Source organism: Eptesicus fuscus, chromosome 1 (genome assembly GCF_027574615.1).
Source record: "Eptesicus fuscus isolate TK198812 chromosome 1, DD_ASM_mEF_20220401, whole genome shotgun sequence".
NCBI classification, from domain to species: domain Eukaryota; kingdom Metazoa; phylum Chordata; class Mammalia; order Chiroptera; family Vespertilionidae; genus Eptesicus; species Eptesicus fuscus.
In genome coordinates, this window is record NC_072473.1 from 56,667,718 (window position 1) to 56,693,927 (window position 26,210).

Here is a 26,210-nt window from a genome sequence, read left to right on the forward strand (position 1 = left end):
TTTTTATATTTTTTTGAGGAAACTCCATACTGTTCTCCACTGAGGCTACACCAGTCTGCATTCCCACTAGCAGTGTATGAGGGTTCCCTTTTCTCCATATTCTTGCCAGCACTTGTCATTTGTTGATTTGTTGATGATAGCCATTCTGACAGGTGTGAGGTGGTACCTCATTGTCGTTTTGATTTGCATATTTCAGATGATTAGTGACTTTGAGCATTTTTTCATATGTCTCTTAGCCTTCTGTATGTCCAGTTTCAAAAAGTATCTATTTAGGTCCTTTGCCCATTTTTTGATTGGGCTGTTTATCTTCCTTTTGTTAAGTTGTATGAGTTCCCTGTAAATGTTGGAGATTAAACCCTTATTGGATGTCACATTTACAAATATGTTCTCCCATGCAGTGGATTTTTTTGTTGTGTTGTCTATGGTTTCTTTTGCTCTGCAGAAGCTTTTTATTTTGATGTAGTCCCATTTGTTTATTTTCTGCATTTCCATTGTCCTAGGAAATGTTTCAGTAAATATATTGCTATGAGCTACAACTGATATTTTGCTGCATCAGAATTCTTCTAAGATTCTTATGGTTTCCTTCTTATGTGTAAGTCTTTTATCCATTTTAAGTTTATTTCTTATTTTTTAAATTCTTTATTGTTTAAATTATTACATAAGTCTCCCTTTCCCCCCATTGACCTTTTCCCTGCTGCACCCACCCCTCAGCACATGCCCTCATCCCACTACTGTCTGTGTCCATTGGTTATGCTCATATGGATGCATACAAGTCCTTTGGTTGGTCTCTTACCCCCTCATGCCTTTTCTCATAGGTTGGACAGTCTGTTCGATGCTTCTATGACCCTGGTCCTATTTTTGTTCAACAGTTTTTGTTGTTCATTATAGTCCAAAAATGAGTGAGATCATGTGATATTTATCTATCTCTGACTGGCTTATTTTGCTTAGCATAATGCTCTCCAGTTCCATCCATGCTGTTGCAAATGGTAAGAATTCCTTCTTTTTTTTTTTTTTTTACAGAAGCATAGTATTCCATTGTGTAGATGTACCACAGTTTTCTAATTCACTTATTGGCTGATGGGCACTTAGGCTGTTGATTTGCATTCTCAGATGATTAGTGACTTCGAGCATGTTTTCAGATGTCTCTTGGCCTTCTGTATGTCCTCTTTCAAAAAGTGTCTATTTAGGTCCTTTGCCCAATTTTTTATTGGATTGTTTATCTTCCTTTTGTTAAGTTGTATGAGTTCTCTATAAATTTTGGAGATTAAACCCTTATCTGAGATAACATTGGCAAATATGTTCTCCCATGCAGTGGGCTTTCTTGTTGTTTGTTGATGGTTTCTTTTGCTGTGCAGAAACTTTTTATTTTGATGTAGTACCATTTGTTTATTTTCTCCTTAGTTTCCATTGCCCTAGGAGCTGTATTGGTAAAGATATTGCTACTACAAATTCTGCTTTTTGCTGCCTATGGCTTCTTCTGAGATTTTTATGGTTTCCCTTCTTGCATCTAAGTCCTTTATCTATTTGAGTTTATTTATGTGTATGGTGTAAGTTGGTAGTCTAGTTTCATTTTTTGCATGTATATGTCCAATTTTCCCAACACCATTTACTGAAGAAACTGTCTTGCTCCATTGTATGTTCTTGCCTCCTTTGTCAAATAACAATTGAGCATACTGGTTTGGGTCAATTTTTGGGTTCTCTGTTCTGTTCCATTGGTCTATGTGTCTGTTCTTGTGCCAGTACCATATTGTTTTGAGAACAGTGGCTTGGTAGTTTAACTTGATGTCTGGTATTGTGATCCCTCCAACTTTGTTCTTATTTTCTCAAGGTTGCTGTGGCTATTTGGGGTCTTTTTTTTAATTTCATACAAATTTTTGGAGACTTTGTTCTAGGTCTGTGAAATATGCTATTGGCATTTTAATATGCATTGAATGTATAGATTGCTTTGCATAGTTTGGACATTTTAATGATATTGATTCTACCATCCATGAACACAGTATATTCTTCCAGTTGTTTATGTATTCCTCTATCTCTTTTTTTCAAAGTCTTGTTTATCCTTTCAAAGAACCTGCTCTTGGTTTTATTGATGTTTTGTATTGTTGGTTTTTTGTTGTTGTTTTTTTGTCTCTATGTCATTTATTTCCGCTCTGGTCTTTATTATTTCCTTCCTTCTGCTTACTCTGGGCTTTTCTTGTTGCTCTCTTTCAAATTCTTTAAGTTGTAGGGTTAGATAATTTATTACCAGTTTTTCTTGTTTTTGAAGGTAAGCCTGTAGTGCTATGAACTTCCCTCTCAAGACTGCTTTCACTATATCCCATTAATTTTTGATTGTTGTGTTTTCATTGTCATTTGTTTCCAGGATGTGTTTTATTTCTTCTTTGATCTCTTTGGTAACCCAATCATTGTTTAATAGCATGCTATTTAGCTTCCATTGTTTGAGTTTTTTTATTATTTTTATTGTAGCTGATTTCTCATTTTATGCTATTGTGATCTGAGAAGATGCTTGATATAATTTCAATTTTCTTAAATTTGAAGAGACTTTGTCTGTATCCCAATAAGAACTTTGAAAATGTCCTGTGTGCATCTGAGAATAATGTATATTCTGTAGCTTTGGGGTGAAATGTTCTGAAGATGTAATGTAGTTCCATCTGATCTAATGAGTAATTTAGGATTGCTGTATTTTTTAAATTTTTTTGTCTAGAAGATTTATCCAGGGATGCCAATGGTGTATTAAAGTCCCCTACTATGATTGTATTGCTGTCAATCTCTCCCTTGGTATCTTCCAGGAGTTTTATGAATTTGAATGCTCCTGTATTGGGTGCATATAAGTTTACCAGAGTTATATACTCTTGTTGTATTGATACCTTTAGTATTATGAAGTGACCTTCTTTATCTTTTGTTATGGCCTTCACTTTGAGGTCTATTTTGTCAAATATAGGTATTGCAACCCTAGTTGATTTTTTGTTTGTTTGTTTAGTTTAGTTTTGTTTTTGTCATTTCCGTTTGCCTGCAGAATTTTTTCCATCCCTTCACTTTCAGTCTGTATAACTCCGTTTTTCTGAGGTGGGTCTATCGTAGACAACATATATATGGGTTTTATTTTCTTATTCATTCGGCTACCCTATGCCTTTTGATTGAAGCATTTAATCTATTTACATTTAAGGTTATTATTGATAAGTACTTGTTTTTTGCCATTTTTACTCTTTATGCCTGTATTCCTTCCTCCTTTTTCTATTTCTTCTTTATAACAGTCCCTTTAGCATATTGTGCAATCCTGGCTTGGTGGTAATAAACTCCCTTAGGCTTTTTTAGTCTGTGAAGCTCCTGATTTTACCTTCAATTTTGAATGATAGTCTTGCTGGGTAGAGTATTCTTGGATTCAGTCCCTTGGTTTGTATCACTTTGTATACTTCATTCCATTCCATTCTGGACTCTCATTTTTCTTTTGAGAAATCAGTTGACAGTCTAATGGGAGATCCCTTGTAGGTAACCTTTCGTCTCTCTCTTGCAGCCTTTAAGATTCTTTTTTTGTCTTTTATCTTTGCCAATTTAATTACGACGTGTCTTGATGTGGGTTGTTTTGTGTTCATCTTGTTTGGCACTCTCTGCTTGTGTGACTTGTTTCTTTCCCAAATCAGGGAAGTTTTCTGTCATTATTTCTTCAAATAGATTTTCTAATCCTTGCTCCCATTCTTGTCCTTCTGGCTCCCATATTATACAGATATTGCTTCATTTCATGTTGTCCCAAAGCTCCCTTAAGCTCTCCTCCTGCTTTCTAATTTTTTTCTCCAATTCCTGTCTTCTAACTAGCTGATTTGGTCCTCTGCTTCTTCTAGTGTACTGTTGAAACCTTTCATTGGGTTCTTTATTGTAGTTACATCATTCTTCATTTCCTATTGATTCTTACATATATTGTTGATTTTCTCCTCCAGGTGGTTTAGGAACTTTATGACCCTTACTCTGATTTTTTTCTCTGACGTATTGCTTGCCTCATTTTCTTTTCTTTTCTTTTCTTTTAAATATTTTTTTTATTGATTTCAGAGAAAAAGGGAGAGGGAGAGAGAGATAGAAATATCAGTGATGAGAGAGAATCATTGATCGGCTGCCTCCTGCACACCCCACACTGGGGATTGAGCTGATAACTGGGCATGTGCCCTGGCTGAGAATCGAACCATGACCTCCTGGTTCATAGGTTGATGCTCAACCACTGAGCTACACCGGTCTGGCAGCTCCTTTACATTTAGTTCCTTTTCTGACAATTCCTCTTTTTTTTTTTTTCCTTTGGCGGTTGATTCTTTGTCTCCCCATTTTTGCTGTCTCTTTCTGGCCCTGGGCTCCCTGCTTGGGGTCCAAAGAGTTGATGCCCCAAGTGGTCCAATGGTCTGGGACTCACTAGCCCAAGGGCTGAGTCTTTTTTGAGTTTCACACCTTTATTGTCTCTGCTCTGAGTTGTACTCCCTTCTGCCATGATTCTGGTCCCTTGTTGTCCACTTCAGATTTTTGGGGTCAGTGGGGGCACATGCACATTTCCTTTGGTGTGCCACTCCCTGTGAGGGCCCAGAGCCCTGTGGCTTGCAATTCACTGTGTGGCCCCAGCACCCAAGGCAGGATGGTGCCCTAGGTCTCTCTGGCAGCACACTTGCAGCATGATACTGTGACCTGTGGCTGGGCACACCAGATTGTACGAGCAGCTCTGAACTGGGCCAGAGTAGGGTGCGTACCAGGTGACAGCTCTATGCTGGGTGCAGAGTGGGCACTGGCCAGAGACTCTGTCTAGGTGGAGGTGGTGCATGCACCAGTCTACAGCTTTGTACTGGGACCAGGGATGGAGCGGGGCATGGGTACCCCTGGCTTGCACTCACAGCAAAGGGACCTGAAATGTGGGATCCTAGGATGCTGAGTTTGGGCTCCAGCGAGGAGGTGCAGCTCAGGAGGTCTCTCTGGCTTGCACTCACTACAGACATCTGGGACCCACATCACGGTACCATCCTGCTTACTGCCAGGGCACAGTGGTGGTTCCAGGCAAGTTATGGCTGGCAAGCAGTTCCCTGTATAGGTCCGGGGGTGGTGTCCAAGGTCAGACTGGATGTTGATGTGGCAGCACTCCTGGCCTCCGTTACTCCTCTACAAGATGGTGTGGGTTCCCATTCTCCAGGTGTTCTCTGCCCTTCTTTATTGAAAATTATCTCCTCAGCTATGTCTAATTTGTTAATTCTGGGTTGATGTTCTCTGATTTAGTTGCTTTTCCAGTCCCAGGAGGAGGCGCGCAATACGTCTGCCTATTTGGCCACCATTTTCTTCCTTTCCTCAGTCTTATTATTTCTATGGTTCAGTTTTACAAAAGTTAAATAGATTTCTACAGTTTGGCCTGAGAACTTAACTACCATGTATAATGTTTCTATAGGAGAATTCATTTTGAGTTCCCAAGGACTTAAAAGCAAATTTTTAAAACAAAACCCATTTAATAGAATCTAAAGTCTTAAGCCAAAGGGATACATATCTGTAGAGTTCCAGGCATCTGAGTGCTGGTATTTGGGAGGGTGAAGGAGAGAGAAGGAACTAATCTTTTACTAAAGGTACATATAGTATATATGGATCTAGATCCTAGTTGCCTATGTTTAAATCCTAGCTCTGTCACTTGACAGTTGTGTGACTTTTGGCAAGTTGCTAACCTCTTAGTGCCTTCTGCTTTCCATGTATAAAATCAGATAATAATACCAATCTCTTAGGGTTGCTGCATAAATAAAAGGGCAGATACATGTAATGCTCTTAGACTAATACCTGGTACACTATATAAATGTTAGTTACTACTGTTATAAATGCTTAGAAACTTTCTTATAGTCTTTTTTGCCTCTCCACTTCCTTAGCCCTACCCATTAGTTTAAATCAGTTAATCTCTAAAGCTTCAGCTATTTTAGAATCCAGGCATTTATAGTCTTGGAATATTAGGGCCATCCTTAAATCATTCTACCCAGAGATTCTTCAGTCTAAGACCAAGTTAGGATGTTCTTTTTAATCTAGGCCAAATCCTATATACCACAAAAGAAGCCAAATATATTTTTGTGTGGACACCAAGAAAAGCAATTCTCATTTGTTCATTTGTTTGTTTTATATAGAAGAGTATAAAGTTGAGGAGAGTTAACTTGGTTTTGAGTTTTAAAACTTCAGATTCGAAGATATGCCTAGAATCTAAATTCAAAGTGTGAAGGCGATCTAAATGGGAAATTTGACATTTCACTGAGGTTTTTATGAATTTAGAATTTTGCTTTTCACTCTTCAATCAAAGCTTTAAAAACTAATTCAGATTGTATATCATATTGATCCAAAGAAAAGCACTGTGATATTGCAAAAACAAATAGCCATCCTTGATACAGAAGGCAAAAATAACTTAAAATTTTTATTAAAAAAGCTCTTTCTAAACATTTTTATGAGATAAATGCAAATAAATCAGAAACATGTTTTGGATTTCCCTGAAATTACCCAGTAACAGAGAGCTTCAGTTCACATTTGAATAGACTGAGGCTTTTAAATTAGAAGTGATCAATAATGCCATTTATTATCCTACTTGGCTAAAGCAAGAGGCTAGCAAAGAACTCATGAAGAACTCTAGTATATCTCTAAAGAATATGTAGTTAACGTTTGGCTAAGGACCTCCTCACTCATGCCTCCATCATTCTTTTTAAGTATTTATTGCAGTTTTAGAAATATTCAGGAGAGCAGATTTTGAAGGATGAGAGAAAGGATAAAAAATGTAGTGTTAGGACTATAGGGCAATATAATCCTTAACCGCCTTTGCAAGCTTTCCACCACAGGAGAACAATAGACCAGTACAAACTCGCTTGACACCAGGACTTAGACCATTCAATGAATAAACTGACCTCAAGGCACCTGATTGCACACTTGCATTCCATCTGCATTCCAAGCCCACCAGCTCAGTCCCCAAACCCACTGACAAGTTTCCTGCCAGTGACTGCTTATAAGGATGAAACTACAGCTCCTGGGGGCTGTCATCATCGACCCAATGTCCCCTTGGCTTGGTGCTGTGCAGTCCTTTCCTTTGGACATCCCATCCCACATCTTCCCTTAAATAAATTCACTTTTCTTAAATCACCCTGTGAGATGGCTATTTAGCCTACCTGCGCATCACCATGCTAATCCACCATGTTCACCTTTCATTTTGGTGGCCCATACAGGGATATCCAGAAGGGAAGCCCCCTTTTTTCCCTTCCCCTCACAGCCCTACCTCTAACTCCAAGAGACTTCTAAGTCTCGGGGTCCAACACCAACCAAGGCCTTTAGGACTCTCAAGAGATGGCAGGAGTGCCAGATCATCTGACCTGATTTCCACTCATGGGTGAGTCACTTCATTTTTAGGAAAAGGGCACTAGGGACTGAGACTCTCAGCTCCCCATGGAGCCACCACCTGTGAGCATGGGTCACCCACTTAAAATCCTCTAGGGTGGCTGCAGCTAGAAGACTCCTGTCACAGAATAAACCAGGTTTCAAATGGGCAAGAGTGTTCTCAGCAGCCTGTGGTCACAAGCAAACATCCAAGCAATGGAGGCACACTATGAAAAAGCACACACTAGCTCAAACCCTAGCCCAAAACAACCTTGAGTATTTTATTTTGGGGACTGTGAGTCTCAGCATGTGAGTTTTGGTATTGTCAATTCCTGTGTTTCAGGGGGCAGATAGCTCGTTTGCAGACTGGTTGTATCACATTAGGCACAAGGCACAAGGAATCCCAGAGCTGGATTCGATCAGCAGTTTACTAGGGTATAAATAGTGGGGACGCCCCTCTTTATCCCTAGCCACTGGGAGGACACTGAGTCCCAAACTGGGTCTTCTCTAGTCACTGAGGGATGCCTCCTAAAGTAAGCCTCAACACAAGGAAGGGGGATCCAACCAGGCTAGTAAGCCAGTCATCCCATTGGTTTCTCTCTTACTAGGAGACTCTCCCTCCTGCAAATACCCTTATGGCAGTCATAGCATGGGCAATTCAATCTGGACACCTCCCAAGGACTCACCTCCGGCCTGCCTTTTTTGGGGGAGGGGAAAATAAAATTTATTGGGCAGGGAACAAAACTTGGGGGCGGGGGATATACGGACTTCCTGATGCAAGAAATAAGGAAGGGGGCCCAAAATGGGTTACCCAGACCTGCCTTTTAACAAATCTTAAGGCCCTCAATTTACGAGATGAAATTAGATCCAAACACCTCATTTTCTTTTTTTTAATCTAAAATTTATGCATTTTATTTTTTTGATCTTTTCTTATTTATTTATTTATTTTATTATCTTAAGTTTTACATATGTCTCCTTTTCCCCCCATTGACTCTCCCCCCCCCACAACCATTCCAAGGCCCTCAATTTACGAGATGAAATTAGATCCAAACACCTCATTTTCTTTTTTTTTAATCTAAAATTTATGCATTTTAGCCAAATCTGGTTTGGCTCAGTGGATAGAGCGTCGGCCTGCAGACTGAAAGATCCCAGGTTCGATTCCGATCAAGGGCATGTACCTTGGTTGCGGGCACATCCCCAGTAGGGCTTGTGTGTCAGGAGCCAAGAGTTGGTCAAAGGATTAACTCTGACCTTACTTCAGTAAGTTACTGTAACTAGGCCCACTTCCTCTTGCCTGAGGACAAAGCATTCCTTCTGTAGCCGCCCTTCAACCGCCACACCCTTTATCTATAGTCAGCACCCTTTAGGACTTTAGCCGATTATCTAAGTCCACATAACCCATTCAGCCCCCACCCCTCCTAGGCATCTCCCCTTCTAGAAACCACATATAAGGAATGCTGTAAAAAATAAAATTTCGAGGCTTGATCAGAAACCCTTTTGTCTTGCCTCCATTCTTTGCGTCCCTTGTCTGTCTCTCATTCTCTTAGGTGCGCCGCCTCGGTACCCCCGTTAGAAGACCCCGCTGGCAGGGGCAGTTGTGCAAGAGGCAGCTGATCGGTGTTTTTCTCTCATTGATGTTTCTAACTCTCTAACCCTCTCTCTTCCTCTCTGTAAAAAGTCAATAAGATATACTTTAAAAAATATATAAAAATAAAAATAAATAAATAAAATAAAATATATACTTAAAAAAAATAAGATGAATGCTGGCATTTCCTTAGGTGAAAGAGTGAGCCTTTAAAGAAATAATAAAGTTTATATTTAAAAAAATAAAAATCAAAAAAATTTATGCATTTTATTTTTTTGATCTTTTCTTATTTATTTATTTTATTATCTTAAGTTTTACAAATGTCTCCTTTTCCCCCAATTGACTCTCCCCACACACACACAACCATTCCCATCCTGGGCAAGCCCCCACTGCCCCAGTGTCTGTGTCCACTGGTTATGCTAATATGCCTGCATACAAGTTCTTTGGTTGCTCTCGATTTTTGGAAAGAATGCACGACAAGCTAGGGAACGGCGGGAGAACGGGAAGGGAATATAAGGTTTTCAGCGGCCATGTGGCTATTTAGCCAGGATATGAGTTTTATATTATTTTTGTTAATTTTATAATGTTAAACTTTAATAATAACAAATAATTGTTGAGAACTGATTATCGAGAACTGCTTATCAAAGTTCTCATTGTTGATCAGTTGTTAGAATTCGACCACCATTGTTTGGACTTAATGAACAATGGCAGTTTTTGGGATTGGCAACGACGAAAACATTTTGTAACTGTCTATCAGACGATACATATTGTACTGTGTGCCAGTAAGCTAGTTAAACAAGTGATGTCATTACAAATCAGCTATTCAGATAATTTAGGTAAGTAATTTATTTATTTACTTCATAAATACATACATTTTCTTGAATTTAGCAGACAGTACTCGTATTATTTATACTTTATAGTGGCGGCAAAAAGTCTAGCGCTGGCCTTGAAAGTGACACTTACGACTTACGTTACAGCAAATTCATGACCTTTTAAACAACGACAGCAATCTACTAAAAAAAATTCACTCAAATGAGAAATATGCCAAAGAATAAAATAATACTATACATAATTTTTTATTTATTATATTTGTAAATTGTACTTATGTTGAAACTTAAAATAATATATTACAATACTATTTTTGCATTCTATGAAAATTTTTGTTGCTCCATATAGACCAAATTTTTAATCAAGAACCCCCCCTACCCCCGGTCAATGGTGTCCCGCTTTACCAATGTTAAAATCTGGTCACCTTACTCAAGGAGGAACTTATGTAGAACAGATCTTTACATCTTGCCTAGTAGGAGTTGGGACACCTATTGCTAATATTCAGAATTATACTCTGAATAATTATATCAATTTTGGGAAGAAAGTCATATACGGGGACCTTTATGCTTTGGGACCTACTTTCCTCGTAAAGGATGCAGGAAGGTTTTCTCTAAAGGTTGCTGAAGTAGCCCCCTGTGGTGAATGTCTGACTTTTACCAGGTATTCTAGTTATTGTCTTTCAGTATCTAATAATTGCAATATGAGTTGTTTTGATAATTTCACTCTCCGTTATAGTAATGGATATACTAAGCTGCAGTCTGATTGGTTTCTGATATGTGGGGTAATTTTTTATTCATATATCTGTGCCAACAGCACCAGGAGGCCTTGATCCTTAGGAGGACTGACAGAAGATAGAAACCTTCACCCTGATTCCATTAAGAATAATTATTAACAAATAGAAAAAGGAGGAAAATGTTAGGACTGTAGGGCAATATAATCCTTTCAGCTATTTGGAAGTTTCCTGCCATAGGAGAACAAAAGACCAGGAAATACTCACTGAACAACAGGAGTCAGATCACACAAGGAATGGAAACTGACCTGAAGGCACCTGGTTGCACACCTGCATTCCATCTGCATTCCAAGTTCACCAGCTCAGCCCCCAAACCCACTAACAAGTTTCCTGCCAGTGACTGCTTTATAAGGATGAAACTACAGCTCCTGGGGGCTGCCATCATCGACCCATTGTCCCCTTGGCTCCGTGCTGTGCTGCCCTTCCCCTTGGATATCCCATCCCACATCCTCTTCTCTTAAATAAATTCAATTTTCTTAAATCACCCTCTGAGATGGCTATTTAGCCTACCTGCACACCACCATGCTAATCCACCATGTTCACCTTGTTAACATAAAAATATTGAAACCTATAAAGAATTTTTGTGAGTTTATTTGAGCCAAACTGTCAACAAATGCCGGGAAGCAGAACCTCAATGGACTGAAATAATGCTCCAGAGAATGGCAGGTTTTCATCTATTTTTATATATTGCAATCAAAGGAGGGGACGTAGGTGGGTTACATAAAATCCAATGGTGATAGATTAAAAGGTGGGTGAAAGCAAAGCAGGGAAAACCCCTGGGATTTGATAAAAAGTAAAATGATAGACACATACTTCGGTGGGTGCAGGATAGTCAACAGTCAACAATTAACATAATAACAATAACAATGAAGGACCCCAAGTGGTCCGGAAAAAGGGAAGTTACAAGTTACCCAGACATTTCAAGGATATGTTATCATGCATGCAAAAAGACAGATAGGCTCAGTTAAGGCAAAGGTTGACCTTGTCAGTGAAGATACCAGCCTAGGATATCACTACCCACCATAACTGTGTTCAGATAAAGTTTAATTTCAGACCATCCTTTGTGGTTACTTTAGTTTTCTGAGTTTGCAAGACTGCCTTGCAGGCCTTCCCTGAGCTTGTCAGGTTAGTATGTGGCCCCTTTTGTCCACAACCTTTCATGTAGCTCATCCAGTTATACCTCTTATAGCTCCAGCCAAGGAGAATAGACAGGTCCCTGTGTGTGACAAGTTGCAGTATGTAGTGAAAAGATGATGAAACCTGGATTCTACTGCTGACTATCATTTAGCTTAACACCATTTTCAAAGCTCAATGGGTTGTTGTGAAGACTCAATGAGATATTGGTGAAAAGGTGCTTTGTAAGCTAAACCACTGTGCATACCCAATACTTTCCCTCCTCTGTGCACTATTTCATGCCTTCAATACAAAACCAGGTCTTTAGTATATCTCAAATACCAGATTGTAAAGTCATTGAAGGCATGGAGCATGTCTGCCTTTTTCACTGCTATAACCCTGCACCTTGTGCAGAGCCTGACATAGAGTTTGCTTTTGTGGCACTGGATCTTTTTTATCTGGACTTTTCTCATCCTTAGTGCCTTCTCTGTTTCAGAGCCCTAGTGTCTCATACTTTCCCCTTAAAAAATGCTCTGGGGAAAAGAACAATTCCCCAAGAGGAAGAGGGGCAGAGAATAGCCCAGTGGTATTGTTCACCATTGATATCTTGTAAATGAAGTTAAATTAACATTCTAATAGGAATGAAAACCCAAGAGATAATCTTTAATGATTAGCATTTCAGTAATCAATAGCCTGTGGGCAATGCCTGATTTTATGCAAGAAGCTTTTGGAAGTCACTGATTCCCAGAACCAGGATTAAGGTCAAGTATGGCACTTACTTTAGTTACAAAATTTAAGAGAGCATAAAAAAATCAGTAATCAACGTAAGTAATATTTTAATGTAATTACTTATTTTACAGCTTTATTGAGTTATAATCTACATGTCATAAAGCTCACTTATTTAAAGTGCACAATACTGTGGTTTTCAGCTATTTACAGAATTGTGTGACCATCACCAAATCTATTTTTAGAACATTTTCATCACAACATAAAGAAACATTGTATCCATTAGTAGTCAGTCCCCATTCCCATCAATCCCTCTCATTCCAGTTCTAGGCAACCACAAATCTATTTTCTGTCTCTATTTATTTGTCTATTCTAGACATTTCATGTAAGGGAAATTATACCATATGTGGTCTTTTTTATTGTATTTTTTTTTAATTTAGCGTAATGTTTTCTAGGTTCGTTCATTGTATAAATATACTACATTTTGTTTATACATTCATCAGTTGATTGAGTAATTTCCACATTTTGGCTATTATAAATAATGCTATTATGAACAAGTTTTTGTATGGACATGTTTTCAATTCCCATGAGCATATACTTAGGAGTGGAACTGTTAGGTCATAGATTTAGCTTTTTGAGAAGCAGACAAACTATTCCTCATTTTACATTCATATCACCAGTATAAGAGGGTTCCAATTTCTCCACATTCTTGCCAATGCTTTTATGTCTTTTTCATTACAGCCATTCTAATGGGTATGAAATTGTAAATGCAATTTTAGAAAATTAACACATAGCCCTTCCCAGCATCCAGGCCCAACCCCAGCAGGGTTGCTCCCTAGCTCCCTCCTCTGGGACCCCCTAGCCCTTCCTCCCAGGGGTCCCGCTCCACGCAGGGCCTGCAAGGAGGGGGGGAGAAAGAGGCTGACTTACCGCCCGCCTTGAGGGTTTGGAGGAGCCGAGCTGGACTGGGATCCGGTTCTGAGGCTCCAGGACGAAGAAAGCTCAGGCCACCGAGGCAACTCCCAGCTGTGCTGACGACATGGTTGACACCCCGCAGAGACGCCGGGCTCAAGCCGGCACCTGCGCCGCAGAATGAGAAGGCCCCCGTGGACTTTGGCTATGTGGGCATTGACTCCATCCTGGAGCAGTTGGGCAAGAAGTCCATGAAGCAGGGCTTTGAGTTCAACATGATGGTGATCGGGCAGAGCGGCTTGGGGAAGTCCACCTTGATCAACACCCTCTTCAAATCCAAAATCAGTTGTAAGTCAGTGCAGCCGCCCAGCTCAGAGGAGCGCATCCCCAAGACCATCGAGATCAAGTTCATCACGCAGGATATCGAGGAGAAGGGAGTCCACGTGAAGCTGATGGTCATCGACACGCCAGGCTTCGGGGACCACATCAACAATGAGAACTGCTGGCAGCCCATCATGAAGTTCATTAGCGACCAGTACAAGAAGTACCTGCAGGAGGAGGTGAACATCAACCAGAAGAAGCACATCCCTGACACACGCGTGCACTGCTGCCTGTACTTCATCCCAACCACCGGCCACTCCCTCAGGCCCTTGGACATTGAGTTCATGAAGCGCCTGAGCAAAGTAGTCAACATCGTTCCGGTCATCGCCAAGGCCGACACGCTGACCCTGGAGGAGAGGGTCTACTTCAAACAGCGTATCACCCCCGACCTGCTGTCCAATGTTATCTATGTGTACCCCCAGAAGGAATTTGACGAGGACACGGAGGACAGGTTGGTGAACAAGAAGTCCCGAGAGCCAAAACCGGTTTGGCTCAGTGGATAGAGCGTCGGTCTGCGGACTGAAGGGTCCCAGGTTCGATTCCGGTCAGGGGCATGTACATTGGTTGCGGGCACGTCCCCAGTGGGGGATGTGCAGGAGGCAGCTGGTCGATGTATCTCTCTCATCGATGTTTCTAACTCTCTATCCCTCTCCCTTTCTCTCTGTAAAAAATCAATAAATATATTAAAAAAAAAAAAAAAAAAGAAGTCCCGAGAGATGATCCCATTCCTGTGGTGGGCAGTGACGAGTACCAAGTGAATGGGAAGAGGATCCTCAGCAGGAAAACCAAATGGGGCACCATCGAAGTTGAGAACATCATGCACTGTGAGTTTACTTACCTGAGGGACCTCCTCATCAGGACGCACATGCAGAACAACCACGACACCACCAGCAGCATCCACTTTGAGGCCTACTGCATGAAGCGCCTGCACAAGAGCAACATGGCCAACTGCATGGAGGGCCAAGAATCAAGGGCCCAGGAGATGTAGATGCCGCCGACCCTAGACACAGCTCCCCAGCCCACCCACCCCGCTCGCCCCATTCATTTTATATTCTTCCCTCCATTTGGCATCGCTCTCCGCCCCTCCCCACGATGCCAAGAGAGACGAGTGCCCCCCACATATGATTGTTACTGGCCCACCCATGGGGTGCCGGGAGTGGAAGCAAGTGCTCTGGCTGTCCCTGAGGTCCAGGGAGGTGGACCCCAGGCCTCCTGCTCTTGCTCTTGGTCTCCCCACCCCCACACCCCCACTGTCTCAGCCCCTGTGAGGAGGCTAAAAGGGGTAATTCCAATGTAACCCTCATATTTGGAGGCTAGTGATCTGAATCCAAGCCAGCAAGCTCAGTGTACATTCCTGATAACCTATAATTAAGTCACTACCTCTTTCCCAGATACTGATCTTGCAGAACCGGTTACAGAGGCCATTGGCTATGGACAGTGCCCTGCCCAGAGGGAGGGTTATTAACGCTGACGCCAGGCCAGACCATCAGATATGGCCTGGAGACCCCCAACACCTGGGGGCCTTCTTGCAAGGCCCGAAAAAAGGACCGGAAGCATAATCCATGTTTGTGGGACAAAGATCACAGGGAGGGAGATATAAGGGAGGGCCCCATGCATGTTCCTTCACTCAGATTTGGAAGACTTCTCCCTGAGTCCGCTGGTGTATTAAAGAGTGTCCCTCCTTTTTCTCAGAAGCGTCCTTGGATTTCTTTGGTCTTCTGTAACACCTGGAGCATGCCGGGGGTGTGCCCAGGAGGAATGGAGCCCCTTTCTGCCTTTACTCCCTTACATGGTGTGGACCATAACTCAGACCACATAACTCAGAGAGCCCCCCTAACCCCTGTACCCCCACGGGGAGACTAGTTAATTCCATGAGACACAAGTTGCCAATTGCTTAGACATGGCAAGCCCATCGGCTGCCACCCACCCACCCACCTGCGAGCCCGTCCTGGAGCAGGAAGTGCCTTTATCGAGTCCACACTCCCGCTGTCCCCTCAGATGGGAATGGAGACAGGTTGGAGAGGGAGGTGTGTCCTCGTCACCCTGTGGTACCCCTGTCACCTCCTCTAGCTGGGATTTTTTTTTTAATGTTTTGCATGTTTATTTGCTCCAGGTGGGGTTTTTAACTGTCACTTTCCCACACTCTGGATTAGTTCTGATACCACCACAAGGAGCCCTCATATCGGCTAATGTGAGAAACTTGGAATGAAGACTCCTTATCCTGACATCTTGCTGAGGGAGTCTCCTGTTTTGAAAAAAAAAAAAAAATCAAAAGGTTATTGTATGATCCTGGATGAATCCCGCTCTCAGCTGTCCACGGTCCTGACCAACTCATCTCACTGCTTTGTGGCAGGGAGAAGCAGGGAAGCGCAGTTCCCAAATTGTCCTTCACCCTGTGGCACACCAAGGGGAAAAGCCAACTTGATGGTGATTACCTTCTCCCTTTCTCCATCCTTGATTAAAACCCTTTGCACATAAGGCAACATGGAAGCTGATGATTTTACTCATCTCGTTTGAAAGCACCATTATGAAGTCAGTTTGTACAGTAGTTAACAGTACCTTTTATATATAAAGCTCATATCTATCATATATATATATATATATATATATATATATATATATATATATATATATATATATTCTAAACAAGAGGCAACAGCGGCTTCTAGAAACTGGTTTTCTTCAAAGTTTCCCGTGTGGTAGGCACCTGAAATACTGTATAAAAGGGTCTTGTGGTGTCCTCGTCTCCCTGCTGCTAGTTGGGTTCTGCTTTGCATGACCAGGAATGGTGCTGGCAAGACAGCTCAGTGGCTGGGAGGGGTTTTGGCCTCATGAGTGTGTCTCTACTTTCTGTCTCCTGCTTATGCTCCTATCTGATCAGGCTATAGACAACAACAAAAAGATATATAGTAAAAAAAAAAAAAATCCAATACCAATATATAGATTTCCATAGAATTTCCTTTTTCCTTCTCTCTTATCTTTACTCTCTGCAAAGTATTGTTACTATGTTTTGTTATTAATTTTTGCTGCAATAAACCCTCTTGTTTCAGTCACAACAAGAAACAAAAACCCAAAGAAACAGAAAAACCCTCTGAAAAGAGTTTAAAACAAAAGACTTGACCAGAAAAGGGGGGGGGGGGGTAGGGGGAGAGGGAACTTGATGTTGTTTTTAAATAAGACTAAAGATTAACATTGAAAAGTCAGGAGATGATGTCCAACCCTTTTCACCAGGCCAAGCCCTCCAGTGTTTCCGCCTCTGATTTTTGTTTTAAATTCCTTTTTCTCTTCTGGGTGCTGATACTTCTCTCCATCCTCATGTTCTTTGTGTTTTGTTGTGTTTTTTGTTTTTTGTTTGTTTGTTTAACTTTGTGTCACTACCTCAGTTTGCCCTCATGTCCCTTACACACAAGCAAAATATTCCTTCAGCATAGCGAAGAGGTTCTGGATGACCAGCACTTTCCCCGGCCCAGCAGTCTCTGCCTTGCCAAGCAGCTCATGTTGGAGATGCCGGTATAGTGGACAGGGAAACCAAATACCCTTTCCATTTCACTGCACCATAAGATGTCCTCTTTATCATTCATGAAGATGGGGAAATGCTGGTCTTTGCCCTGCTTTATGGAGTTCGACCTCGTGGTAATGGTCCTCACTTTGCTGAACTTGGCTATTCTGCCATGCTCCAGACACTCCTGCAGCTCCAGCTTATCATTCACAGTGGATACCAATGGCCTGTTCATACCAGGAAGTTTCCCCCAGAAGTAGCAGGCCCTGTGTGCAGCTGACACTTCTTTGGAATCAATCATCACAGGGTTGGACTCGAGAAATTGTGAGATGTCTCTCTTGTCACTAACGCCCATGGTCACCACATTCTCACAGAGCCAGAAGAAGGGGCACTCATCTCCCTCCTTGGGCGGCGCGTCATGCAGGAGGCGGTAGAACTCAAAGAAGAGCCGGCCACTGCCCTCGTAGAGTCCCTTGTAGGGAGGGTTGACGATGGAGAAGTCATTGCACGGACTGCCCCCAATCACCAGGTCTATTGGGCCCCACTCCTGGATATGCTTCTACGTGACACTGCGGACGTCCCCAACGTACATGATCTTCTCCTGGTGCTGCACCATGCCCACCGTGATGGAGTCCTTGCACACCTCCGAGGTGATGTAGCGGTCCACCTGAATGCCCCGGTCCTTCAGCACCAGAAGTCCTGTAGCAATTCCATCAAACAGAGACAGCACCCAGATGGGCTTCCTCTTCTGGGCTGGGACAGGTGGGTAAACCTTCGGAGGGTCAAATTCCTGGTCATGGTTATTGACAAAGAACATCTGCAGCCATGAGGGCCAGTCGTCCCGCCTCCGCAGCAACCAGTAGGTGCCCTTGTGCCCACATATGTAGCAGTTCCAAGGGTCTTCTGTAATGGCTGCCTGGGCAGCGCCGGGTCCCACCAAGAGATCCACGCACTCCAAGCAAAAGCACTTGCAGCAGTTGTTGTTCCCGCACATGAGCACCTCACGCCCCCCACAGCAGATGGTGCAGTAGATTAGTAGCCGTCATCATCATACTGGTACACGCACTCCAGGAAGGAGTTCTTGCAGTTTTGGCACATCCTTCTGATGAAGAGAGGGTGTTCCAGGGTGACGTTGAGGCTCCCACAAGAGATGCCAATGTCCTCCATGTTCCGGCACTTTTACCGCACCTCATACACCAGCCGCTCTCTTGTGCGTTCATCAATAATCTCCTTCACCTTGGGCTTCTCAGTTGTGCTCTTCCAGGGCTTTTTGGGTGAGGGTGGTGCATAGGCAGCTGCCTCAGGTTCAACCTACATGTCTGTGTAAACTTCTTTGTAGTGGTTCTTCTCCTCTTCTGGTGGTCCCAGGCCCTTGGGGTCAGAGGGCTGGAACCCTCCAAGGGCCCATTCGATCATCTGCTTGTTCTCCACTTCCACGGCCTTGGCAGTGTCGCTCTCATCGCTGTCATGGTATGCTGGGAACAGCTTCCCGGCTCAGCTGCTGGCCACCTGCAGCACTTCGTAGATGGTTTTGCGGTACATGGGCTGCTTACTGTAGGTGGCCTGGTGGAAAGTGCTGCAGAAGGAGCTCAGTGGCATCAGCTTTTCAACACACACTACTGAGAACTTGCCATCTCCGAACCACATGACCCAGCGGGTGCCTTCAGCTGCTCAACTCCGGCCTGTCATCCACTAAGACACAATGCAGCCTGGACACCAGGAGAAGCCCTGCAGTTTCCCCCACACCACCTCCCCAATGCCAAAGCCCCAGCCGTCTTCGTACTCTGGATCATCATCGTCTGCTTTGGTGGTGTTCTTGTCCCCTGTGTCGGCCCCCACAGGCTCAGGTATTGTGGCCACCATGAGGGATGCGGGGTCAGTAGGCTGCAGGAGGGCTGGCCTCCTCCACCTTCTGAGACTCGCCGGACCCCTGGTTTTCTTCCACAGCTTTCATTACTGCAACCACCTTGGCTTTCTTCTCAGCCCCTAAGGCCAGGTACAGCCCCTCTGCGGTCCGGCTCCCTGGCTGGGATTTGATCGAGGATTCAAAGGAAGAAAAGATGCACCTTCCCCCCAACCCCGAATTTTAGGAAGGTCAAGCAAGTGAGTCTGGTGGGGAGTTGAGTGAGGAAGTGATGGTCGGAGTCTGAGGAAGGGGGCCTTTTTTCCATGGCTGGGCTGTTCAGTGGCCCGAGTGGCCTTGGTCCCTGCCTCCCTGTCTGTGGACTGAGAAAGTGTGCATAGGTCTGTCTGGACATCTATTTGGCCCTGATGCTCTGATTAAATGAAGGCCCAGGCCACCCCAGATGCCCACTCACCCTCCTGGCCAAGCCCTTACTGGCTGGGAGGCTGGAGACCTTGACTTTCTGTTGCCCTGCATGTGCCTGGGCCCTGCACCCCAGGACCCATTATAAAGACTCCCAAGAGGGAAAGGCCAGGATTTCCCATCAGCATGACCCAGTGACCCCCATGTTCCCTCTGCCAGGAACCAATTCCAGCATGTAATAATTACAAGAGTTTCACCAAAAGGTTGGTGAAGCTTGGGCAGCTCAACAAGAGTGAGCCACATATGTAGTTTACCTGTTGGAAACGACTAAATGGCACTTCCTCTAAACCTGAATATTATTGCTTGCTGCCAGAGAGCTCAGGGCATTTTATTGCATCCTGCTGGCCAAACACCTGAACAGCTGTAGGCTATTCCCCAATAGCTGTAGGCTATTGCTCCCCACCCACCAGAGGAAGGATCCCTTGGTGAAACAGTTTACTGGCCGACTTGCCATGTTTTTGCCAAAATCACAATGTTGAAGGATGTGTCCATTTCCAGCGTCAGAGCAGGACATGGGGCTCCTCCCCGGGGGCGCCCCACGAGCCTCCAGCCACACCCAGACGCCTCCACTTTCCTCCTCCAGCCCAGAGTCTGAAAATCCTCCCTTTCACTGGGATGCATTCCGCAGTGGCCTTTTGCTAGGTGCCTCCAGAAAATCCATCTCTTTTTGTATAAATAACAAAGTGTTGGAAATGTATTTCCGGAATCACAATGCTTCTGTATACCCTTTGAAACCTTACACTTTGAAGTGTATATCTTCACTTTGCCTTAGGACAAATTGTGTTGAATAAAAGCATGGGTCCTTTTTTTTAAAATTCAATAAATCTTTATTGTTCAGATTATTACAATTGTTCCTCTTTTTCCCTTCATAGCTCTCCTCCACCCAATTCCCACGCCACCCTCTACCCTTACCTCCCCCTCACTGTCCTCATCCATAGGTGTATGGTTTTTGTCCAGTCTCTTCCCGCACCTCCCACACCCCTTTCCCCCTGAGAATTGTCAGTCCACTCCCTTTCTATGGCCCTGATTCTATTATATTCACCATTTATTCTGTTCATCAGATTTTTTATTCACTTGATTTTTAGATTCACTTGTTGATAGATATGTATTTGTTGTTCATAATTTTTATCTTTACCTTTTCTTCTTCTTTCTTTTCTTAAAGAATACCTTTCAGCATTTCATATAATACTGGTTTGATGGGGATGAACTCCTTTAGCTTTTTCTTATCTGTGCAGCTCTTTATCTGACCTTCAATTCTGAATGATAGCTTTGCTGGGTAGAGTAATCTTGGTTGTAGGTTCTTGCTATTCATCACTTTGAATATTTCTTGCCACTCCCGTCTGGCCTGCATAGTTTCTGTTGAGAAAACAGCTGACAATAATATGGGTGCTCCCTTGTAGGTAATTAACTGTTTTTCTCTTGCTGCTTTTAATATTCTCTCTTTGTCTTTTGCTCTTGGCATTTTAATTATGATGTGTCTTGGTGTGGTCCTCTTCGGATTCCTTTTGCTTGGGGTTCTGTGGGCTTCCTGAGCTTATAAGTCTATTTCTTTCACCAGGTGGGGGAATTTTTCAGTCATTATTTCTTCAAATAGATTTTCAGTATCTTTCTCTCTCTCTTCTTCTGGCACCCCCATAATTCTGATGTTGGTACGCTTGAAGTTGTCCCAGAGGATCCTTACACTATCTTCATATTTATGGATTCTTTTTCTTTTTGCTCTTCTGGTTGGGTGTTTTTTGCTTCTTCGTATTTCAAATCTTTGACTTGATTCTTGTGATCCTCTAGTCTGATTTTAGGTCTCTGTATAATATATCTTTTTTTTATTTCAGTCAGTGTATGCTTAATTTCCAGTTGATCCTTTTTCATATCCTTGAGGTTCTTGTTAAATTTATTGGCCTTTTCTAGAAAATTTTTGAAAAACCTTATAACCGTGGTTTTGAACTCTATATCCAGTCGTTTGCTTTCCTCAATTTCCTTCATTTGTGACCTGCCTCTTTGTCTCCACATTTTAGCTGCTTCCCTGAGTTAATGGAGTGGCTTTGTGTGCTAGGTGTCCTATAGGGCCCAGTGGCTCAGCCTCCCCAGTTACCTGAGGTGGACACTCTTGGTGCATCCCTTTATGGGCTGTGTGTGCAGTCTTGTTGTAGTTAATCCTAGATTGTTCTCAGTATCACTGGGGGGAGTTGACCTCCAGGCAAATTAGCTGTAAGGATCAGCTGTGTCTCTGCTGGGAGAGCTTCTGTGCTCAGCTTGGATGGGGCGGAGTCTCAGGGTGGAGCAGACAGCCTTGGTTTCCCGTCAGCCCTGCCCAAAGAGGCCCCTGGATCTCAGTGTCCCGCGACAATGGCTGCACGCACCTCTGAGAGAAGGCTGCCCTCGAGTTTCGCCAGCTACCAGACAGTCCAGTTTCTCCCCGAATGAGTCTGGGTACCCAAAGTCTCACCCGGAACTGGAGTTCAGTGCAGTCGGGAGGTTTTGTTTCCCTCCCGAACGAGAAAGCTAGCCACGCGCTTGCTGCCCGCCCTCTCAATGCACCGTGCCTCTGCACCTCTGCCTTCCGGAGCTCCCCTGAATCTCAGTGTGTCTTTTCCTGACATTCCAGTTTCACCACGTATGAGTCTGGGTTCCCCGAATCTCTCCCGGAACTGGAGTTCAGCTCAGAGGGGAGCCTTTGTCTCCCTCCTGTTCGAGTAAGCCAGCCGCATATTCTGCCGCCTGCCCTTTCCGCGCGCAGGTCTCCGCACCTCTATCCTCTTCAGCTCCTCTGAGTCTCAGTGCCCTTTTCTCTTTCCTTCTAGATGTAGAATTTCCACTCAGCCAGCTTTCCGGTGGTTCTGGACAATGTCCGCTCTGTCTTCCAGTTGCAGTTTTGAAATTGTTGTGTGAGGCACCAGTATAGGTGTTTACCTATGCCTCTATCTTGGTTTCTCCACTTGGCTGGGGCCAGTCAATGCACGTACGTAACCTCCCCACTTGCCCGTCAGCCCCTTTTAGGGAGAGCCAAATTTTTTTTAACTTAAACTTCTTTTTTTTCATTTTATTAAGGAATTATATGTGTACATATCTTACCATTACCCCCCGCCACCCCACTCCCATACATGCCCTCACCCCCCAGGTTTTGTGTCCATTGGTTATGCTTATATGCTTGCATACAAGTCCTTCGGTTGATCTCTTATTTCCCCCACCTCTCCCTAAACTTCCCGCTGTAATTTGACCTTCTGTTTGATGCTTTACTGTCTCTGTATCTATCTTTTTGTTCAACAGCTAATAATTTTGTTTATTATCCATAGATAAGTGAGATCATGTGGTATTTTTCTTTCATGGACTGGCTTATTTCACTTAGCTTGATGTCCTCCAATTCCATCCAGGTTGCTGCAAATGGTAGGAATTCCTTCTTTTTTATGGCACCATAGTATTCCATTGTGTAGATGTACCATAGTTTTCTGATCCAGTCATCTGCTGACAGGCACCTAGGCTGTTTCCAAATCTTTGCTATTGTAAATTGTGCTGCGATGAACATAGGGGTGCATATATCCTTTCTTATTAGTGTTTCCAGTTTCTTAGGATATATTCCTAGGAGTGGGATTACTGGGTCAAATGGGAGTTCCATTTTCAGTTTTTTGAGGAAACTCCATACTGTTCTCCACAATGGCTGCACCAGTCTGCATTCCCACCAGCAGTGCATGAGGGTTCCTTTTTCTCTGCATCCTTGCCAACACTTGTCGTTTGTTGTTTTGTTGATGATAGCCATTCTGGCCGGTGTGAGATGGTCTCGCATTGTCGTTTTGATTTGCCTCTCTCAGATAATTAGTGACTTTGAGCATGTTTTCATGTATCTCTTGGCCTTCCTTCTGTCTTCTTTAAAAAGATTCTATTTAGGTCCGTTGCCCATTTTTTTATTGGATTATTTATCTTCCTTTTATTAAGTTGTATGAGTTCCCTGTAGATGTTGGAGATTAAACCTTTATCAGTGATGCCATTTGCAAATATGTTCTCCCATACAGTGAGATTTCTTGTGCTTTTGTTGATAGTTTCTTTTGCTGTAAAAAAGCTTTTTATTTTGATGTAGTCTCATTTGTTTATTTTCTCTTTAGCTTCCATTGCCCTAAGGGCAGTATCAGTGAAGAAGTTTTTTTTGGCATATGTCTGAGATTTTGCTGCCTGTTGATTCCTCTAGTATTTTTACGGTTTCCAGTCTTATGTTTAAGTCCTGTATCCATTTTGAGTTTATTTTTGTGTATGATGTAAGTTGGTGATCTAGTTTCATTTTTTTGCATGTATCTGTCCAATTTTCCCCACACCATTTATTGAAGAGACTGTCTTGACTCCATTTTATGTTCATGCCTCCTTTATCAAATATTAATTGAGCATATTGGTTTGGGTTGATATCTGCATTCTCTATTCTATTCCATTGATCAATATGTCTGTCCTTGTGCCAGTACCATGCTGTTTTGAGAACAGTGGCTTTGTAATACAGCTGAAGGCTGGTATTGAGATCCCTCCTACTTTATTCTTCTTTCTCAGGATTGCTATGGTTATTCAGGGTCTTTTTTTATTCCAGATGAATTTTTGGAGAACTTTTTCTAAATCTATGAAATATGCTGTTGGTATTTTAATGGGGAGTGCATTGAATCTATAGATTGCTTTGGGTAGTATGGACATTTTAATGATGTTGATTCTACCAATCCATGAACATGGTATGTTCTTCCATCTGTTTATGTCTTCCTCTATCTCTTTTTTCAGTTTCCTGTAGTTTTCCACATATAGGTCTTTTACCTCCTTAGTTACGTTTATTCCTAGGTATATTAATTTTTTTGGTGTGATGGTAAATGGGATTGCTTTTTTAGTCTCTCTTTCTATAAGTTCACTATTGGTGTATAGACAGGCCATACATTTCTTGGCATTAATTTTGTATCCTGCTACATTGAAAAATTCATTTATTAAGTCTAGAAGTTTTTTGATGGAGTCTTTTGGGTTTTTTATGTACAGTATCATGTCATCTGCAAATAAGGATAGCTTTACTTCTTCTTTTCCAATTTGGATGCCTTTTATTTATTCTTCTTGTCTGATCTCAATGGCTAATATTTCCTGTACTATGTCAAACAGGAGTGGTGAGAGTGGGCATCCCTGTCTTGTTCCTGTTCTTAGGGGAAGCGGTTTTAGTTTTTGTCCATTGAGTATGATGTTTGCTGTGGGTTTATCATATATAGCTTTTATTATGTTGAGGTATGATCCTCCTATTCCCACCTTGTTGAGAGTTTTTACCAGGAAAGAGTGTTGGATTTTGTCAAATGCTTTTTCTGCATCAATTGATGTGACTATGTGATTTTTATCTCTCAATTTGTTTATTCGATATATCACGTTTATTGATTTACAGATATTGTACCATCCTTGCATCCCTGGGATAAATCCTACTTGGCCGTGGTGTATGATCTTTCTGATGTACTGCTGGATCCAATTTGCTAGAATTTTGTTGAGGATTTTGGCATCTCTGTTCATGAGGGATATTGGCCTGTAATTCTCTTTCATTGTGTTGTCTTTATCTGGTTTTGGTATTAGGATGACGCTGGCTTCATAGAAAGAGCTTGGAAGTGTTCCCTCCTCTTGAATTTTTTGGAATAGTCTGAGGAGGATAGGTTTTAGTTCTTCCTTGAATGTTTGGTAAAACTCTCCTGTGAAGCCATCTGGCCCTGGGCTTTTGTTTGCCGGAAGCTTTTTGATGACTGCTTCAATTTATTCCATAGTTACTGGCCTATTGAGCTGTTGAGATTCTTCCTGATTGAGTTTTCAAAGGTTATATTTTTCTAGGAATATGTCCATTTCCTCTAGGTTGCCCAGTTTGTTGGAATAGAGTTGTTCATAGTATTTTGAAACAATCCTTTGTATTTCAGCGGGGTCTGTTGTTATTTCGCCTCTTTCATTTCTGATTTTGTTTATTTAGGTCCTCTCTTTTTTTTTCTTGGTGAGTTTGGCTAAAGGTTCATCAATCTTGTTTATCCTTTCAAAGAACCAGCTCTTGGTTTTGTTGATTTTTGTATTGTTTCTTTGGTCTCTATGTCGTTTATCTCCTGTCTGATCTTTATCATTTCCTTCCTTCTGCTTACACTGGGCTTTTCTCGTTGCTCTCTTTCTAAATCTTTGATTTGTAGGGTTAGGTAATTTATTACAATTGTTTCTTGTTTTTTGCAGTAGGCTTGTAGAGCTATGAACTTCCCTCTCAAGACTGCTTTCGCTGTGTCCCATAGATTTTGGATTGTTGTGTTTTCATTGTCATTTGTTGCCATGAAGTTTTTTATTTCTTCCTTGATCACTCTGGTAACCTAGTCATTGTTTAATAGCATGCTATTTAGTCTCCATGTGTTTGATTTCTTTGGATTGTTTTTATTGTAGTTGATTTTCAGTTTTATGCCACTGTGATCTGAGAAGATGCTTGATATGGTTTCTATCTTCTTGAATTTGGAGAGACTTTGCCTATGCCCTAACATATGGTCTATCTTTGAAAATGACCCATGTGTACTTGAGAAGAATGTATATTCTGTGGCTTTGGGTTGAAATGTTCTGAAGATGTCAATTAATTCCATCTGGTCTAGTGAGTCATTTAGGATCGAGGTTTCTTTGCTGATATTTTGTTTAGAGGATTTGTCCAGTGGTGATAGTGGTGTATTAAAGTCTCCTACTATGATTGTATTGCTGTTAATCTCTCCCTTGA

General features: G+C 42.4%; 1 protein-coding gene and 1 pseudogene across 1 annotated transcript; one reads left to right on the forward strand and one right to left on the reverse strand.

Annotated features, from left to right (window-relative positions):
* The first annotated feature begins 13,392 nt into the window (after positions 1-13,392).
* On the forward strand, positions 13,393-14,664 carry LOC103303645 (septin-9-like). Its single transcript, XM_028137788.2, is given in 3 exon segments — positions 13,393-13,437; positions 13,439-14,151; positions 14,391-14,664. Coding segments are annotated over 3 exon segments (1,002 nt in total). The 5' UTR covers positions 13,393-13,422.
* Positions 14,665-17,075: 2,411 nt separating this feature from the next.
* Positions 17,076-19,153, reverse strand: LOC103303641 (DNA (cytosine-5)-methyltransferase 3A-like; annotated as a pseudogene).
* Positions 19,154-26,210: the final 7,057 nt, after the last annotated feature.